A 17888-nucleotide genomic window follows, 5' to 3' on the forward strand; every position below is an offset into this window, starting at 1 on the left:
TGGCAGCCACCACTGCATTGTGCTGTGCTATATCTTCTTGGACAAAGAAACACAGTGCAATGCAGTAGAGGTTCCTAGCAATCTAGCAACACAGTTGATCCAATAAAACTAACTATCCAAACAGTTTTGGATCTCTCTCTCTCTCTGCCCTCCCCCTTCTCTGGAACCAAAACAGCAACTTCTCTTGTAACTCCTACATTCCAGAATGATGAAACGAGTAAAAAAGTTACACTATGACACAAATCAAGGATAAAGCCAAAATATCTGTTGAATATTTAGCCAAAAACAAGAGGGAATTTCATTCTGAAATGTGTACAGAGGTGTCTGGAGTTATTAAGCAGTGTCCTGCTTTTTTACAGGATACTTTTTTTTGGGGGGGGGGTGGAATCACAAATATAGTACATAAAAAAGCTTATGACAAAAACCCTCCCAACAGCTAGATTTAAGGATGTAAGAACCACCCCGCTGGATCAGACCAAGAGTCCATCTGGTCCACCATCCTGTTCCCAGGTATGTGTAGATGAGAGTTTTAAAATGCAAACATATATGACATCTGCACTGCACACATCTAATATAAGAAACACAGGTGTAACAATTAGTAATAGTGTTTCCCAAAACCATATTCTGCTCTAACATGCATCTCAAAGGCAGCCATTATGTCTTGAATGGCCACCAGGGGGTACTCCTGTGGCAAAGGAGTATGAGTCAGGAAGTACTGTTTCAGCAGGTTTTTTGCATACAGACAGCGAAATCCCTAGGTACCAAACTTCTGAAAGCTAATAAAGATGTGGCAACCTAGAAATGTTGTAAGTTGGAAATGCGATGTGGAAATGTGTGTGTGTGTGTGTGTGTGTACATGTTTGTATAAGTTATTGTGTAGGAAATACAAAAGGATTTATTCTATGTTGTAAACCCTTTGTGGCAGGAACCTGTCTGTGTTATCCAATTACCAAATTCTTACCTAATTCTGTAACTTCAATGTACAGTGGTATGCTCTGTAAATAAATAATAATCATAAAGAATAAGTTGGTGATAGGAACAATTAGGGTGTTGCAACCAAAAACTGATAATGGATGTTTCACAAGGGTTCATGAATAACAGAGAAGAGGTAAACGTGCAACTGATTCCAGAGCCCGAATTCTTGGTGGTTAACAATTAATTAATTAATGAGATTTTAGAAAAGTACTGTGTGGTCTGGACTGGGCAACACAGAAAAAAGTTCACATTTCCTGGGCTATGATGCAATGTGCAATTGCTCTGATAAGTGTAGCCTGATATTTTTATATTTAGTGAGTGGGGCAGCTAGGGAGTGGATGGGACTTGAGCAGAGTCTGACGCACCAGGCAGAAAGACCTGGAGTGCCACATTCCTAGTGTAGGGCTTTGTTGGACTAGGTGACCTATACATTCCAAAGAAAATAAAACAGAATATTGAAACTGATGGTGTAAATAAGAAACATGAATGCATAAGCATCTCTACATGCACCCCAAAGTGGGGCTGATATTTGGCAAACACTGCATCTAATTGCTCAAAATGCATCTCCCCTGCAAGACGCCCTTGGTGTAAACTCATTTAAGTCGGTTAGTGGGCCCTTGGGAAGGGATCAGGGACAGGCAGGGCAAATAGTTGCAGGCATTTGAACAGAAGTTCTTCTAAACACTCATAACATTCCAAAGCAAAGTAATATAATATAATTGCTCACATTGGCCATAAGACCCAAACGTTTTGGCTTCCGAAGGATCGTATTATAACAGAATAAATGAATATACTTAAAATAACTAAGAGCATAACTTGCCCCATAATGTTTTAATGGAAGTTTGCTGGCATTTGAAACTGGGAGCCTCCACACTGGTTGTCTGCTTAGCAATGTTTGCATTTTCAAAGATTAACAGAAATAACAAATAGATTATCTGTATAACATGCCAGAAACAAGCCTAATCAAGGCAGCTATTTTAAGCTCTCAGACAGAACGGCTGAGGGTGCACTTGAAGCTACGAACCTCACCATCCACTGGTAGAAATGGAGTTCTTGGACAGAGGAGTTTCACTGCCATAGGCCTCTTTCTTGCAGTGGTGGAAAGCTCCACCACCGTTGCTCTGATGGCAGAAGACAATGAAATGAGGAGTGCTGAGGGTGGATCCACAGAATCTAAATCCACCCCATTTTCCTGGCATCTCCAACATGGGATGAAAAGCTGCAGTGGCCCTGGAGCTGGTGCTTGTTATTCTCCCTTCCACTGAAGATAAGCCAGCCCTTACCTTCTGCCTTGACCAGTGCAAGACCAGAAAGGTTTAGGAACTGCCTCTCCCTGACCTCCATAGGATTACCCTGCCTTTTATTTCTCACACAAGTTTATTAATGATTATACTTTACATCAAGAAACAGCCTAAAAATACTACTTCTCAATCTTTATAAGCGGAAAGAAGCAAGGGAAGGAACAGGCTATATCACATATGATTTGGCCTGCTCACACGTGACTCCGTTACTGCAAATTAAGATGTGTAAAATAAAAGCTACCTGATTATATTAAACATTAAGATTTTTTTAAAAAGTGCTAATAGAATGGCCTGTCTCTACAGTAATATCAACATATGAGCACCAAGGAAGACCCTTCAGGACTATTGAAATAGTGCTTGGTATGCTATACTACAGGGACACTGCTTGTCCTGCTCCAACCTTATCAGTGACTTCCACATGTTGCTTTGCTCACAGATGTTGCTGCACTGGGGTTGGGTCCAAGGCTTCTAGTGCTAGCATTATACTATCTATGTCTTTATGGACAAGCAAGTTTCCTTAAGTGTAAGCCCATGCACGGGCATGCTAATAGAGCAGTTTCTAGAAAGAGACTGCAGAGCACTCTAAATTCCATCCTCCATTATAATCAGTGAAGCAAATCAGTTGGAAAGGAGTAGTATTTGTCTTAAGCCTCTTGGCCAGGTTTTCCTTTTCTGTATATGAAACCCATCATACTGAGCTGTGAACAGGTGTACTCACACATAATAAATTTAAAAGTGAACTAAAATATATATTCCTAGCAGATGATGGTTCCCTCCTTCCAACTCCAAGTTTTTAGGATTTTGAAGGCCAGATGATCAAAAATGTAGGTACTTATTTATCTGTCTATCAATTTATACCCTGCCATCTGGTCTACCACTCCCCCAAGAGTTTACCCTAAGACAGGCAGAGATATCCTAAACCCTGGCTGGAGAGAGCAGAGCAGCAGATCAATTGACATACCATTAGCCTTGCCACTTACCCCAGGCAGGGTGAGCTGGTATATGTGCTGTGTCAGCTCCAGTCCAGGAAGTTCTGTAATATTGGAGCCCACCCTACCACCACTAGAGGTCAGTGGAAAGACACCTCCATCACACCTCAACTCTGCCCAGGAGCAGGGATCAGGGGGTTGGGTGCTCTGTTAGTAAACACATGCCAAATATGGGGCATATTTACTCAAAAACAAATCACACAGAGTACAAGAAGACTAATTTCCCAGAAAGTGTCTTGGACTGCAATATTAGCCTAACAAAATTAACAACAACCCAAAGAAAAACAGATGCAAGATGCATAGAGGACAAGGTCAAAAATAGCCCCACTGTAATATAACAATTACAAGTTGAATGACATGTTTGATTATATGTTTTATAATCTCTTTAAACCAGGGGCGGCTAAACAGTTTTTGGCCCGAAGGCCACATTCACCCTTGGTCAATGGTCCTCATGCCAGTGGTGTGGATGTAGCCACCCCACACTCATATTATGCACACTCTTGTATGTACAAACACACAGGACTCACATAGCTCCCCACCCAGCTGACCCATGTGTCCAGTTATTTTTCTCAGCCTTTGATGTGTACACATCTATTCAAACAATGGATCCCCTTCTCTGCAGAGTGAGCCATAAAGACTCAGGACAATGCTAAATTGTGTGCCGTATGAAGCCATGTGTCTGGAAACTGGCCAAGGGCTTCTGGAAACCAAAGCGTGGCTCACCACTATAAAATTCTGACTCCGCCTACATTTCAAGTCTGATCTATCTTCTTTAATTTAACATATGCTGGTGGCATGGTTAGCTCGCATTGAGAACAAAATCAGAACCTGTGGCCTATCACTCGAGTCACTGCTTATGCTCCCACAATTGGAAGCATTCCAGACAATCAAGCGTAGAATTCTAGAGATTGAATTCCAAACCCTTAGCAGCACAGCCAATAAAACCTTTTCCCCATTAGGGTTAGGAATTCGACCCTCGTTTGGCCAGGATACTCCATTTTTACATCACCTTTATGAGCCCCACAGACGCAGAGCTTCTTCCCTCACAAGATTTAATGTTTTGCTGCCTGCAGTTTTGCAAGGTAGATTCTTGAAAACCCCATATACTGAAATCTACTGCTATTGTGGCACAAAACAGGTCAAATCCATCACACACATTTTATTTCATTGCCCATTTTATGCAAAAATGTATGATAAGTATCTGGCCCCCTTATTGAAGGAGGGGAATCTATCGTACTGACTCTTCCAGGGTATCCCGAATAATTGTAGGAATGACATTGTGGAGAACGTGTAAGATTTTTTGAATGACCCATGAAATTACACCACCATAGGTCCTAAGAGCCGCTTTTGTATCTCACAACATCTGAACAGTTTTATCCTAAAGTACCTCCTACTATGTTTCGCTATCCGTGCTGTGTTCTGATCCATGTATATGATGCACTCTTATTATGCCAATAAAGGAGATTGATTGATTGACTCAGGACAATAGAAAAGACAGAACTCAAAATCAACAACTACCTACAGTTTCCCCCTCCCCTTAATACAGAACAGAGCTCGATGAAAGTTTCTTTAATTTATCCTAAAACCAATAGGAGTCATACACCCATGCAAATAAGCTAGAAGGGGGATTCTGCTTCAAAGGAATGGAACGACTTATGGTGAGAAAGAAAACACCCAGTGATTGGTCTGGAAGCACCTGTTGCTATGCCATTGTTGAAGCCATGGACCTGATCGTTTTCTGGATCAACCATCAGTGGAAGCTTCATGTCAAACTGCTCTGTGCTTTCTTAAGGAAGTATAAGGGGATGGAAGTATAAAAAATGGATAACAGCCGACAGGTTGGCTTGACACCAGTTGAGATACTCAACAGCAGGAGCTAAGTGTCTTCTCTTCCACCTGTGCCCCCACCATAGCCCCATAAGAACTACTTGTGCTACCTCAGGTTTCCAAAAGTTAGAAGTTAAATAGGAAGACACGACTGTTCTGATGCATAAGGAGCCACCATTCTTCCATGTCTTTGAAATGTTAGAAAAGCCAACCAATGTTATACTATTTTCATAAGTTTATGACATAACACCTAAAAAAGCAGGTCCATGATACCCATCCATCTTTGTATTAAAAAAGCTGCTGTCCACTAGAAGCTTCCTCCACACCACCACTTTAAATCCTAATAGACAATATAGAATCTATTAACACAAATGGAAACAAAATTTTCAGTCCTATTTCAAGTAAAAATATGGCTTGAATGAGGAAAAGCTAAGGAAATCACAAATTTCAAACAATCAGACTTGGCTCTAGAATACTCATTTTTATCTGAACTGGAAAAAAATGACACCATAATGGCTGCTCACCTGGTCCCAGGGTGGGCGGCATTTGCAACCCACCACCATCACCCACAGCTCCCTGGGGCATAATGCTCTCACATGGTGGCTGGCCATTGGGGAATTACCCTGGCCGGCTGCAAGGGATGGTGTGAAAGCCGGCCACCCTCAAAATTAAACTGCCCAATCATGGGCAGGTTGGGGGCGGAGTCTTGTGCAGTTTGTTTACACCTGTTGTCGGTCTTGCCTTTCACCCACCAGGGTGGGGAATAATGCATTGTGGGTCCGCAATCGTACTTTCCTTGAAATGTTTACCTACAGTTTAGTTATTGAATTGTATGTTAATTCCTTCAAGATTTCCTTTTAGCATTCTCTCATCACACAGGGACCAATATGCAGAATCAACAGGGACCAAATCCTTCCAACTGTTCTTACTTGAGCAGTTCTACTTAGGTCAATTACATTATTCATGCTCATGGACAGCAAAGGTAAGAGGGGAAAAATGTCCTATAAAATCTTGGAATGTGTGTTTAATTCCCCCCCCCCCCTCATACATGCCTATATACACACATGGAGCACAGGTGCTCACCCCCAAAACAAAAATATATAACTTCCTCGATATCCACTGGTCATTGTCTTTCCAGTCTCACATACTCTTCACTTCCTTTGCTTTATTGTCCCAGGTTTCTCGCAGAGTCATAATACTTCAGTAAAACACAGAGCAGACTGTGGTGGAGTATCGACAGTGGTGGTGGTGGAAGTTTAAGACTTCAAAGATGCAATAAATGCAGAAAGCACATACTTTGTTCCACACCATTTATCTTTTAGCAAACTGTTTCCTGTGAGTGTATGCTCAATACACTGTAGAAACTATTATTACTGAACATAACTTGCAAACTAAAAGTCGTCATAATAATAAACAACCAAGTTCAGCCTTTGTCAACTGATTTGCATGAGGTAAAACCAAGTGAGAAATATATCTGCCTTTCAGTTTTGCTACGGTTTTGGCATATATTAGCTTTAATCAAATTAAAGTGATTACCAATTGGACTTGTTCTGTGTTCACACATTAGAAATTGGGGGTGGGGGGAAAGGCACAGCAAGCCAGCTTTTATCCTACAGTGTGTGGGGATCAGCTGTTATATTTTAAGACTGTCAGCACCAGTCTGAAATGTCCAGAGTGTTGTGGAAATATCCTATTAAAAGGGAGATGCAATGTGCAAAGAAACTTTCTTTTATAAACAGTTAAGTTTCCTTTGCAAAACATGGTATCCTTGCAATGCACATAATGCAGACAGAGGTAGACAACATATCCATAACTGATATCTTCTATAAAAACTCTGAGTTTGATATTTCTGATGTTATTCATGTATTCTACAGACATGAAAACACTATGTATGCCCTATGTTTAAAGTTAATGCTGTCAAACGAGAATTATCCAGGCAGCACCGTCAAAGGTCAAGTTAATTTCCTGAAACCACGTTGCTCTTTAGAAATTATGACTTTCATAAATACCACCACAGACCTTTAGAAAATAGGAAGACATTCTAATGCAATTATTTCTCTTTGTGGATTTAAGCTGCAGTTGCTGCACTGCCATGCACACCAGTCTTCCAAAAGGCTTTAAAAGATTTTAGCCAGCAGCTAGTCAGATCCCACTGGAAAGTTTCGAGAACACACACGTTTCACTCCAAGGACACAGACCTCCTTGCTTTCCACAGCTTTGCCCTTGATAAAGAAGCTAGGAATGCATACAGTCAGTGAACCACTTCTAGTAGGGAGGCACTAATACTGCATTCCCCAGACCAAGCCTGTCCTTTGACTAGTTTGTAAACTTCTCTGGGAAGCAATGGTGCTCTGAGTTCTTATCTGTCTGTACAGTACTTAGAGCCCTGTGCAAGCAAAAGATAACAGGATAAACAACCAGGGTTACGGATCTCCACATCCTCAGGGGCCAATTAATTCTGCATGCTAGGAATCACCTTTATAAGCTCACTGCAAAGACAGAAATGACCAGAAGTCATCGTGTCCAAACCCATAGCCCAGAAGCAATTATTGTTGTTTTATTTATTTAATAAATTTGTATACTGTCCTTCTTCTGAAGATCCCAGGGCAGGTCACAACAGAAAAACACAAAATACACAAGAAAACAAAAGCAACAACAAAAACAAACCAATAACTCCCCCCTCCCACAAACATATTAGGCTGCCTAAGACTTCAGAAGACAAAACTTTCATAGAATCCTTAAGCGTTCTGCCTAAATGCAACAACCAATCCCGGACAAATGATAAACACACAGTGTATTGCATGTTAATCTGGAGAATTTCTGACCAGCCTAAAAATACCTATGGTGGGATAGAAATGCCACTTCCCAACCCCCCCCCCCCTTGCACTGGAAGAGAGGTGGAGGGAGGTGGGAAGGCACCTTTCCCTCTCCGAGCACCCTGGTTTTATGAGCGGCTGGTATGCAGGCACTTCTCGAGGAGCGCTGCATCTGCACCAACCAAGCGCTCGGGTCACATGACGCTCGGGGAGCCTGAGCGAAGTCCCGGCGGTCCGTGGCCCTGCTTACCTTGGCATCCCCCACGTCGGGCTCCTCTTCATAGTAGCCCTGCCCGGATTCATAGGCAGCGGCCGTCGCGGGCTCCCGAGCTCCCAGCAGCACCACCGCGCCAGCAGCCAGATAGCAACCCAGAGAGAAGAATCCCAGCAAGTGCATTGTGCAGAGGGCGGCGAGGCGGGAGCCGTGAAGGCAGCGCGCGGTGGGCAACGCCGCGCGGCTCCGAGCGAGTCCCGGCGGCTCTCTCCGAGGCAGCAGCGAAGCGGCAACTTCCCCAGGATGGAGAGAGGAAAGGTGCGCAGGAGCCCCCCTCCCCTTCGCCGGCCCAGCCGCTGGCTCGCTCGCTCGCTCGCTCCTTCTCCGACGAGTTACTCGGAGTTGGTCAGGTTAAAATAATAATTAAAGGAAAAAAAGGCACCAGGAAACCGGACATCCGAAGCGGGCTCCCTCAGGAGCACGAGGAGGTCGAAGGAGTTCCCGGGGTAGTAAGAGGGGGGAGGTTTCCTCTGCAGCCACCAGCCCCCCTGGGGGCTATATGCCAAGGAGGGACGAAGGCGGTGAGGGGCAGCGGCGCGGCTCCGTCTCCTCGCCGCTTCCCCGGGCGTCTGTCAGTGGCAGCGGCAGCAGCAGCAGGGGCCGGGGAGCGGGAGCCTCCTCAGCGCGTGGAGCGGAGCTGGAGCGGCAGCAGCAGCAGCAACCGCAGGGGGCGGGCATGGCTAAAGCGCCCTCTGCCTGTACCTTGGAGAGACTGAGTGGCTGGCGAAGGAAGGAAAGGGAGGGAAGGAAGGAAAGGACGGAGGGCGCCCGGGACGGACGTGTGTGTGTGTGTGTGTCCCTCCTTTTCCTCCACACACACCCCGCCACCGCCCGCTCTCCTTCCTCCCCTTCGGTTACATTTTTCCACAAGTAGCCGCTCGCCTCGCAAAAGCCCTTTCCAAGAAAGAAGACGTGGTGGAAATGTGAGACGGGAGGCGCGCGCGCTGCTGGCCCCCCTCGGGAAAGCCTGCCGGAAAGCCGGAGGCGCGCGCGCGCTTCGTTCGAGCAACTGCGCCTCCCGTAGCGCTGCCCGAGGCGCCAGACCTGTTGCCTCGCTTTCCCGCGCTTTCGCAGAGCGGCGGGTGAGCGCAGGGCTGGCTCTGGGGTCTGCGGTGCCTTCTTCCACGCAAGATGCCGCGGAAGGCTTTTTGCAGAAATGATAAGCAGACGAGCCGAGGTGGCTCAAGGCATACTTTCCTTCCACCCACCCTGTGGGAGAAATGTTTGGAGGATGGTACTCACGGCGCTGCCTATAGGAAGAAAACGCCCCAGCAGTTACCCGCTTACCGTCCAGAGCGAAGGCTGGGAGCCTAAATACAGCGGTACCTCAGGTTACATACGCTTCAGGTTACAGACTCCGCTAACCCAGAAATATTACCTCGGTTTAAGAACTTTGCTTCAGGATGAGAACAGAAATCGCACAGGGGCGGCACAGCGGCAGCAGGAGGCCCCATTAGCTAAAGTGGTGCTTCAGGTTAAGAACAGACCTCCAGAACGAATTAAGTTCTTAACCCGAGGGACCACTGTACTGTATTTCCTTGGTCTCCCATCAAAACCTTACTTCAAGTTTTGCTAGGCATCATGTCCCTAAGCTACCTCTGAATTGCCACTAGCTGGGGACCACAAACTTGGAGCGCTATTCAGCTCATGTCCTGCTTGTGGGCTATTCTTTGTTTATATCCTGCCTCCCCCCCCCCCCCCATAATCAAGGCGGCTCACAAATACAGATTAAACAGGCAGAGCTAAAAAGGTTATCATGAAAAAGTAATTGAGCTGTTGATGGAATTAAAACAAAAGGTAAAAAAATGTATAGTTAAAAAAAAAACAAACAAACAGCACACAACACACCATTAAGAGCCCTTTCATTGAAAGGAGTCAGTTCCCAAAAGCCTGCCAGAATAATAATAATAAAAAGTCTTCACCTGTCATCTGAAGGACAACAAAGCCAGTCTGAATTTCTTAAGAGGTAAAGGCAGGGGTGCCGACTTAAAATAAAATATTGGGGAGGGGTCAGGTAAGTCCCACCCACATGGTGTGGTTAACGCACACTATTTGAATGGCGATGTCCATCAACTTTGGGGGGTCCTGGCCCACTCAAATATTTTATGGGGGGGGGGAGCTGAAGACCTCTCAGTCGCTAGGAGAATTCCAACGCAATTAGCCTTGAATCTATAGTAGAATCTAAAAGATAACACACACCATCAACCTGTTATTTACTGTAATACTCCAGAAGGATGAAGCTCACAAAACATCTCATTACAAGACATGGCACTGTACATACACACTAGAAACAGCTTTGTTCCTGTGCATGAAAATTACAACCTACATATCAATTTTCTGAAATGCTTGAAAAAAAATTCTATGTGCTGTACTTAACCAAGCATCTTAATTTGCTGGAAAACACTAGCAGGGCAATATGTCTCAGGTTTCATAATTACCGTATTTTTTGCACCACAACACTCACTTTTTTCCTCCTAGAAAGTAAGGGGAAATGTCTGTGTGTGTTATGGAGTGAATGCCTGCGGGTGGCGGGGGGGATCTGCTGCAGTCGTGAGCAGAGGATCCATGGTTCCCCTTCCTTCCCTCCTCCGTGGTTACAAAGCATGGATCCACATGAATCCTCAGGATTTTTGCATTGGGCTACTCCAAACTCACTGTCAGATCACATGTCTGTGGCCACAGCATGAACCACAAAAATCATATATCCACTATTTCGTTTAGAATATTTTTTTTTTCTTGTTTTCCTCCTCTAAAAACTACGTGCGTGTTATGGCCTGGTGCGTGTTATAGAGCAAAAAATACGGTATATACTCTTAACTCGCCTCAACTATGAGCCAAAAGATTTGGAAAGCAGACTATTAGATCTGATATAAAAGCTACTAACCTTCCTTGATTATAAAGGTTTGTTCACTCATGTTTTGTTTAGCTCCAAGCTGAGCATTGCAATGTACCCTACGTAGGGCTGCCCTTGAAAATAATTCAGCAACTACAGCTAGGACAAATTATGTTGCCTATCTCTAAAGGCAACTGCACTGTACATTAGTTTATGATTGTGCTCAACATAGTTCACAAGGCCACTGCAAGGTCTGCATAAACTTATTTTAAGAATGCAAGTGGGATTCAGTAATACACAGGCTCTGTGGTTGCTAAAACCAGATAAGCACATTTCTAAAAAGCACTGCATATGCTGTGATAACTACACTTAGCACAAGTGAGTCCTAAATAGAACATTTTCAAGAGTTCTGTCAATAGAATCTTTAAGTACTGCTACTAAAATTCAAGCCTTTTAATTGATGTGTTTCGTACAAGGTACATCTGTCAAGCACATTCCTCTGTGCTGTCTAGACATACCTGATATGGCCACATTTCGCACAAATGCATAAAGACAGAAAATGGTTGTTGAAACACAAGGCCATTTCAGAAGCAGCATACATCAATGATAGGATATGTCAGATGGGCAAAGAAATAAGGAAACATGAGCTTGAAGGGCAGGGGTGGCATATGAAGAAATTTATTGACCTCAGTGGCACAATTAGTACTGTGCTCTTTGACTTCCCACTGCAAAACACATGAGACTAAATACTGAAAGTATAAAAGCCTTAAAGAAGCAGCAGTTGGTGTTATTTCACTTTTGTTACACACAATAATGCTAGAGTCTCATTTGAATTTCATAATGATTTTCGTAATCCAGATAAGACAGCATGCTTACATTGTACCACAATGACTAGGATATTCTTGTTGACTGTTTTGATTGTATTGCCCCTTAGGGGACAATTTTAAAAGTTTCCTAAAGTTGTTCCCTAAGTGGGAAATATTGTTAAGGTACTTCTAGATCACAGCAGGAAATCTCCAGCCTGCAGGCCAAACTAGGCCTATTAGGCCTTATTCCCATTTGACCCACCATGCCATTTTCAGGATCCGGAATCTACCGTATATAGGGGATCCTGAGAGTAAATTGGGTTAATTCAGAATGCCTGACATCCAGCATTAATGTGTTCTCAAGTTGAGTGCTGCTGCAGATGGCACAATATATTAACGTCTATGGCAAATTTAACCTTCTCCGCCCCAACACGGATCACTATTCTTTAAGGCAGTTTCCTACATTGTTGCTAGCTGAAGAAATCACCACTTGGAAACATTCTTTTGTAACTTTTTGAAAAGCAGCACTCTTCTTGAGGTTTACTACACAGAGTGCTAATCATCTGGGTAAGCCAAGGTTTTTAAAGGTTCCATTTGAAAACTTTAAAGCAGAAACAGGCAACATATAGCCCCTGAGGTAATTTTATGTGGGCTGCAAGTTCTTGGTGTAATTCCATCTTTTACTTTTTAAAAATGTGTTTTTAGACATCATCACTCAAAAATTTAACAGTTTTTGACTTCACATATTTAAAAGTGCAATAAAATACCAGAAAGCTGTCTGTGGACAAACACCGGCTCCCTCAGCCTGAAAGCAAGATGAGTGCTGCAACCCCATAGTTGTCTTTGACTGGACTTAACCGTCCAGGGGTCCTTTACCTTTTTTTAAAAAATAAAATAAAAAATACCTTACCTTGTACAAAACAAGTTGCCCACCTCTGCTTTTAAAATGTCTTCATTTTCAGAGTGGTCTTCAACAGTACCACTATAAGCAGGCTCCACAGGTTTGTGTGTGTTAGGCACTCAGCAATTAGAAATATCTAGGCCAGCTGAGGACACTATCTGATCCAATTTTGCATTGTTTGTAATGAGTTGCAGGCAACTGATCCTGATTTTTCTATCACAGAGCAGGCTAAAACCTTGTTACTTGCCAATATGGAAATGCCTGCAAATAAAGGGTTTCCCTTAGAGAGGCAAGCATTGCACACATTTCAGTATGTTTCTTGAAAAGTTGGTTTAATTTCCTGAAAGCCGGCTTTTTGCCTTTTTTTTTTAAAAAAAAAAACATAGTGCTACAGTATAGAATCAGAACTCCTGGATAAATGCAATAAAATAAAAGCTTGATGTGTACCTCTTTTTACTGAAAGGACGTGTACAATCTCTGTCATGTATAATCAGAACCATACAGTGATATAAATAGCTCCAGATTCCACGGAGAAAATATTTGAAGTCAATATAACAACACATCTCCTATAACATTTTATAACTCTTGCCATGCTGTTCTTCAAACATACAAATTACTGACTTAAAAGTTCCCACCCCCGCTAGCACTTCTAATATTGGAAAAACAGGACATCAAGCACAAATACCTTTAGAATATCTGCTTAATTACTAAGCATTGTGCTAAATCCAAACCTTAGGTCAGGAGATTACAGCAGTTATTTTTCACTTTTCTCAGTCCCTTTCCACTTTATAAACTATATTATGTTGTTTGGTGGTATTGAAATCTAGTTTTATTTGCATTTCTCACTATCCATAAGATTCATTTCACATGGGTTCACTTTTTGGATCAAGACTATCAAGGAAAGTAAAACTGAAATCCAAAGCCAGAACATGCATGCGTAGAATGAAACATGAGCACAACTGGAGTTTTGATTGCAGTTTTGTCTACAGCCGCACTCAAAAGAGACCAGCCACATCAAAAACTAAGCACTGTATTGTCTCCTGGACAATGGGAGTAACAGTAGGTGAAATGTAAAGACCAGGATGTATGTCCATGAAAGAGAATGTTTTTATTATTGTGAGCTGCCCTGGACTTTCAGTGTGGAGGAAGGGCAAGTAATAAATTTGAAATAATAAATGATAACAACAAACCCTGTGCACAACTGGAGTTCTTCTTTCTGTTATCTTTTCTGCAGTTCACAGAAAGATAAGCAACATTCAACATTGAACAGTAATTTTCCTCTGCAAGAGTAGGATCACCCCTCAGGGAAAGTCTGGATGAACGGATGAGTTTTAAGCAGATACCTAAATGACAATACTTTAGCTGCGTGTCTGATGTTCATTAGAAATGCATTTCAGACTGAAGGTGCCACCACACTAAAGGCCCTAGACTTAGAAATACAAGACGAACTTTGGGAACATACAGTGCTACTGAGAGTGTCTTTCCCAAGGACTGAAGTTAGCAGCCAAGGATAGATAATCTATGGTGTTCCTAATGGTAACCTGAATCCAAGTTGTTCAGGACTTTGTACGCCAATAGCAAGATCTTAAGCATGGCCTTGTAGCATACTGGCATCCAATACAGCTTTTTCAGCATAGTTGGTACGTTCTTTCAATACCACACCCCTTCAGTAGCCTTGCTGCTTCATTCTGAACTAGCTGCGGCTTCTGAACCAAACTGAAGGGGATCTCCATATAGAGCACATTGCAGTCATTCAACTGGGAGGCTACCAATGCTATCGTGAACCAGGAGCAGCCATAACTGTCACACCAACTAGCAGAAGGCAGTTCTAGCCACTGAAGCCACTTGGGCCTACAGTCAGAAATATGGATGCAGGAGCAACCCTAAGCTACGTACCTACCTACTGCTTCAAAGAAAGTGCAACTCCATGCAGAACATGCAACTGACCTATGTGCTAGACCTGGGGACTCCTCATCCCCAGAGCCTCCATCTTACCAAGATTCAAGCTCAGTTTATAGAATTAATTTATTTCAGGGATGTATTTATTCTTTTAAAAGAAGCAAGTCTGCACAGATCACTAATGATCCCACACCTTAGGCTTCATAAAAATGTAATGAGCTAATACTCTGACTCCTGTTCTGTGGTTCATGGACGAAATACAAAAGGAATGGCAGGAAATAAGCTAACCGTTCTGCAAACGAAAACATGAAATCTTATACAGTCTGTGCCAAAGCGGCTGAGCAGATTATGTCATCGCCTACATGACTATTGTCAATATTGGTTAATATACTGTTTAGATTCTTAGAACAAAAATTTGACCCTATTTAACATTTCCTAAATCCTTTTTCCATGCTTGAGCTTATTGTTCACTTAATGTGAACAAATCAGTTAGAGGTAAATTGTAATGTCAACTGCATAGTGGGAATAGTCAATAGGCTTAAGTATGCTGGAGTGTAGAGTCCAGGCCAAACTGGGATGCCATATGTGTGTGACTGGTTCTTTAAGTACAAAGTCCACATAGCACTTGGTCGCGAGTCTCAGAAGACCTTGTAGGCCATTTTCCACCTGGCCAGGGAGCGTGGGGCCCTCACTGACTCCAGCTTCAAAGTTGAGCATGCTGAACAGACTCTTGGACTGGGCTATTGTTTAGGAGGTTTGTTTGGACTGAGAAATATTTGTGTTTGTGTAAATTTTGGCAGAGAACAGCGTATAGAATATGAGTTAAAGGGGCATGGCATTCTATATAATGTGGTGGAGCACTGTTCTCCGTCTTTCAATTCAGTGCTGCTCCTGTGAATTTCACGTAATTGTGAGTAACTTTCCCTTTTAAGATTCTAGCCCCTTCAAAAATACAAAGCTGAACTGCATCTGTTTACAGCGGACTTAATTTTAAAGGGACTTGAGATTAGAATTTAATATATAGTAGTACAAAAATGCTGCTATAAGAAAACACTGAAGGCGTATGAAAGTGTTTTTCGTTGATGTATATGGAGCTACGTGAAGAAGGCATAAAATGACAACGGGTGTGGCCTAAAATGGAAATACATTTTGCTTTTTCACTACACCATGTATGTTAATAATAGATTATATTTAGTAGTCCTACTGGGTAGTAGAGGGGAGGAAAACCTTAACGACTTTGCTCCACATTTCAAGGTCAGACAGAACTGTGAATGAAATACCATGGGTTTTTTTCTTTTTCTTTTTTTAATAAATGTATTCCTTGTCTGTCCACTTACTGCCGAATTCAACACTAGAGGGAAAAAATCCGTAGCCCCTGAGCTGTTTTGTTTGATATATGCAGTGTTGTGGTTATGAAAAACACTGTTAATTCTTTCAGGTTGGCTTGATAACTTGACCTTATATGAGATTCCTCTTCTCTGCCCTGAAGTGCTAAACTAAACTGTTGTAATTTTACTGATATCAGCTTAATAGCTTTTAAAAAAACAGTAGTAAAACAATGAAGAAGCAATAAAAAAAAATCTAAGAGGATATTTAACCTTTGACCTTCTCGGAGAGAAGAGGGCATAGTTGTTAACAGAAACAGAGAAGGAGGCTTACTGCAAAAATGGAGAATTGGAATGGGTTTAATATTTTTCTCCAGTTCACCAATATAGTTCTAGGGTGGCCTGATGCAAGAGGGGACAGTGCTCTTGCACTTTTCATAGGTATGTAGATGAGGGGAATTCAGCAGGTATAGCTTGTCATGCAAGCAAGATCTGCTGAAATCCCTTTTCTACACAACTATAATAGATGTTGGAACCAAGGGAGGTATTCAGCAAAGTTTTACCCAGAGTAGACCCATTAGCATTAATAGACCCAACTTAGTCAAGTTCACTCATTTCAATGGATGTACTCTGAGCAAACATTGTTCTCTTTTGCATCTGGCAATCCTAAGTATCTTCTGCAATACCAAATGGATTCCAATTTCCTAGTTATCTGAAATCTATTAAAAACATGCAGATCATGATAATGAAAACAGCACGGCACCAGCCCTTTCTTTAAAAGCAGCCAGTTCCCATAAGCGTCTGGAACAAGAAGGTCTTCATCTGCTGGTGGAAGGACAACAAGGAGGGAGCCAGTCGAACTTTTCTAGGGAGGGAGTTCTAAAGTCCTGGAGGAGCCAATGAGAAGGCCCTCTCCTGTGTCCCTACCTAGGATGGCTGTGAGGGTGGCGGGACCAAGAGAAGGTCCTCTTCCAAACATCTCAGAACCCGGGCAAGTTTGTAAGAGGAAATGCAGTCTTTCTGGTTAGGATATGAGCTGGCAATTAGTTATTAGTTGTGGGGACTGAGAATAAGCAGTGCAGTCTAGTTAAAGTTATTAATATATCACTTACACTGGAGAAAGTGAATAATAAAAAAAGAAAATTATGTAATTACCTTTTAACTGGCTGGAAAGTTAAACACTGCTTATTGTTGTGGATACAGAGCTCTATTTAGAACACAGCACATTTTCTAGCTGTTACATTAACCAACAGGAAAATTGCTTCATCTTCTTCGGGGTTGCGTGTTTTGTGTTGTGTGTAATTAAAAACCTAATGAGAAACAGTGGTTTATTGCCTGACAAGAAATACAAGGTTGATTGATTTTACATGTCAGATGCTGACAAAGTGCAATGAAGAAACTAAAGAAGATGGGTGGCTGGGAAGCAAGCTGTTGTACACCTAGGCATAAAATAAAACCAAACATAAATTATGGACTTTCCCTAGAATCTAATAAACCACTGGGACGTAATTTTCATAGTTATATAGTCACCTATAGAACCCATTTGTTTTTGTGTCTAAAGTAACAACATGACTTAAAGTTCCATCCACAAATCATGTAAGACAGAATACTTGGACTTAAGCCAATAATAATATCATTGGCTAGAGGGGCTAAGCAGAAATTCAGTGGGAGAATGCTAGGAGGTTAATGACAGACACTTCCCAACCCTCTTCAGAAGAGTAGTACAAAAATGTATCAATAACTGAGGATCATGGATGAAAACCATAATTTTTATTCCACTGACATTTTCAGCATTGACTTGATTTGGAAAAAATAGTAGAGAACGGTTTATACTTATTTATTTACTCATAACTGTTTTGGATTGTGCATAAAACAAAATAAATTCAGTAAAAGGAAGGGTGTTATTGCTTTGTAATGGCTGAAATATATTTATATGGAACAG

The 17888-nt window shown here is 42.3% G+C and overlaps 1 protein-coding gene across 4 annotated transcripts in view; it reads right to left on the reverse strand.

Moving 5' to 3' along the window:
• Positions 1-8992, reverse strand: part of VEGFC (vascular endothelial growth factor C) — a 41073-nt gene extending 32081 nt beyond the window's left edge. For 2 of the 4 annotated variants that reach the window (XM_028743814.2, XM_028743813.2), the window contains exon 1: positions 8159-8992. In XM_028743814.2, the coding sequence (XP_028599647.2) occupies positions 8159-8305 (147 nt within the window). In that variant the 5' untranslated portion in view covers positions 8306-8992. Of the gene's footprint in view, positions 1-5616; positions 5719-8158 lie in introns of those variants that run through there. The other 2 variants (XM_028743816.2, XM_028743815.2) reach the window with 1 other exon arrangement.
• Positions 8993-17888: the final 8896 nt, after the last annotated feature.

This window comes from Podarcis muralis, chromosome 9 (assembly GCF_964188315.1).
Source record: "Podarcis muralis chromosome 9, rPodMur119.hap1.1, whole genome shotgun sequence".
NCBI lineage: Eukaryota > Metazoa > Chordata > Lepidosauria > Squamata > Lacertidae > Podarcis > Podarcis muralis.